A 2,566-nucleotide genomic window follows, 5' to 3' on the forward strand; every position below is an offset into this window, starting at 1 on the left:
TTTTTTGATGACTCATGCCCAGCTCTTGACCGATGCTGCGGCTGCTACTATGCCGGTCTCTTTCGACCAATTCAGCGATTTTATCGCAATTTTCGACAAGGGGCCTTCCGGAGCGTGGCGCATCTTCGACCACCTCTACACCAGAACAAAAATGTTGAAACCATCGTTGTGCGGTGGAAATGGAAACTGTATCGGGTCCATAAACTGCACAAATTTTATTGGCGGCTTGAGATGCATTTTTGCCTTTATCGTAGTAGTACTGTAAAATATGCCGTATTTTCTCTTTATTTTGCTCCATGTTTGCGACGCTATAACTCACGAACGATCTAAAAGAAACGATAATCAATCAAACATGTGTTAGCGCGTGAAATGAGTTTTCCAAAAAGGTATAGCATGACCCGATGCGACGAATAAAACTAGAACTACGCGCTTTCAGCGCCAACTGGCGAAAATACCGCAAGACTTTTTTGACAACCAATATGTATTTTGATATAAGTATGTATATGACATCTCCCATATTGATGAGTAATTCTCTACAACCGAATCGAAATCGCAATGTGTTCATAACGGCAGGAATATTATCACGAAGGAATAGGAGTGAGTACACTGTCTCTTTAGCCTCATTCTTCAAACATCTTTGTAGACGTTGATTTGGGTAATTGTATGAAACAGTTGACTGTGCAAAAGCGGCGGCGAACATAGTAGTGTAAGCAGATATGAATTATTCGGTATATTGTTAACTATCGGCTGCGGCTGTAATGAAGTTGAAGGCATAGTGCCTATTGAAGAGGCGGTGACTGTGAAAATCGGGGGTGTAGTCCTTTCATAAGGACAATGAGTATATATATGCGTGGCGGCTTTACACGTTGACGTAGACTTACAGATATGTTGGCCATGGAATTTGACTTTGATCCGTCCTCTACTCGTATCGTAGACTTCAAAAGTTCACACTGGCGTCCACTTTCCTTCAACTTTAACTAAGTACCTCTCAGCTGGTTACTCAGAGCATTGATCTGCTTTGCATGGCAACGATGACTTTTTACTATAACTTTTGTATTGCATTAACTTGATGATTTAATATTCGGCTGTAACTGATTTACTTAGACTGTCTTGTTTTTGAAGTCGTTTACTATTTCTAGTTGAGTTTTCCATTGTTTTAGTACGGCGGCTTGAAGGAGAATTTTACAACCAAATATGATCGGATAACCTTAGGTGATTAAGGCAACGTTATGATGTTGGAGATGAATAGCGGGATGGCTTCCCTCTGGCGATATAACACCTATGACGTTGGCGACTAATTAACGGAGTTCAAACAATATGGACACCGAGACGAATATCAGGGATAAAGAACACAGCGATAATTCACAAAAATATGCTTAACTAATACAAACAACGAGGTTCCTAACAGGAAAGACGAAGTGGCAAATATTCGACATATAAATGCAAAGCGACCACCAAGCAATAATAATAAATGCCAAATGAGAACTGAGAGTTAGAAAAAAGCTATAAGTAGAGGATGGCAAAGCCGAATAAAAAGACTGCGACTTATTAAAGATTATGATATACGAAAAATTAAACAACTTAACAGACGCGAATGAACAAGCAAATTTATAGACTGACCACACTTAGCAGAGCTTGGGATGCTGCTATGGTGAGGAAAAAATACAACTGTGAAAAGCTGCATCTAAAATAATAGTAATTATTAATACTAAAATGAACTACAAAACGAACATTGAGAACGCCAGCGAAAAATCAGCGCGAGTTAACACGACCTTCACCGAATAATGGCTAGCATAGGCGGGCCAAATCAGAGCCGAAGACTATTATTGGCAAAAGTAACACAATCAATAGTTATGTATGCAGCGGCTGTATGGGCTAATACGCTAAAGCTAAAAACATATGCGAAACGCGAGTTGAAGACTTCGTCACAAGGCACGTAAACAAAATTTCTACTAAACATCATCAATAAAAACCAAATATGCATTATCAATAAATGCATACTCAACATGCAAACAACAAACATCTGGCAATGAAATGATCTACTGCGATAACCACCGCCGCATCTCGACAATAACACAGTACAACAGCCAATCTGGGGGGTGAGAAATTCCAAGTCAGGGTGATGGAACTAGGTCAGTATAGTAAAACCCTCAAAGGTTTTGGCGTTCGTATGTGTCAGTTTTTTTTTTATGACCTTTTAAATTTCACAGTACAACAGCTAATCTGGGGGTTGAGAAATTCCAAGTCAGGGTGATGGTACAAGGTCAGTATAGTAAAACCCTCAAAGGGTTTTACTGCTTGCCATTTGTTTGTTGAAATTCGGTGTCTGTTATCTTGTTATCACTGGTTTGTTACACTGAGTAACATTTTTGGGAATATTGTCTGGGGGGTGAGAAATTCCAAGTCAGGGTGATGGTACTAGGTCAGTATAGTAAAAGGATTTGGCGTTCGTATGTGTCAGTTTTTTTTTATGACCTTTTAAATTTTTTCTAATGTTATAGTGAACGAAAATTGGGTACCAAATATAGTGTGTAAAAGCTGCTACGACCGTCTAATGGATTCGAAA

The 2,566-nt window shown here is 39.2% G+C and overlaps 1 protein-coding gene across 1 annotated transcript in view; it reads left to right on the forward strand.

The window, feature by feature from the left end:
• Positions 1–1,220, forward strand: part of LOC120780419 — a 3,644-nt gene extending 2,424 nt beyond the window's left edge. Inside the window, exon 3 of the mRNA XM_040112697.1 lies at positions 1,161–1,220. Within this exon, the coding sequence (XP_039968631.1) occupies positions 1,161–1,220 (60 nt within the window). The remainder of the gene's footprint in view (positions 1–1,160) is intronic.
• Positions 1,221–2,566: the final 1,346 nt, after the last annotated feature.

The sequence above is a fragment of the Bactrocera tryoni genome, unplaced genomic scaffold (genome assembly GCF_016617805.1).
Source record: "Bactrocera tryoni isolate S06 unplaced genomic scaffold, CSIRO_BtryS06_freeze2 scaffold_25, whole genome shotgun sequence".
Classification (NCBI taxonomy): domain Eukaryota; kingdom Metazoa; phylum Arthropoda; class Insecta; order Diptera; family Tephritidae; genus Bactrocera; species Bactrocera tryoni.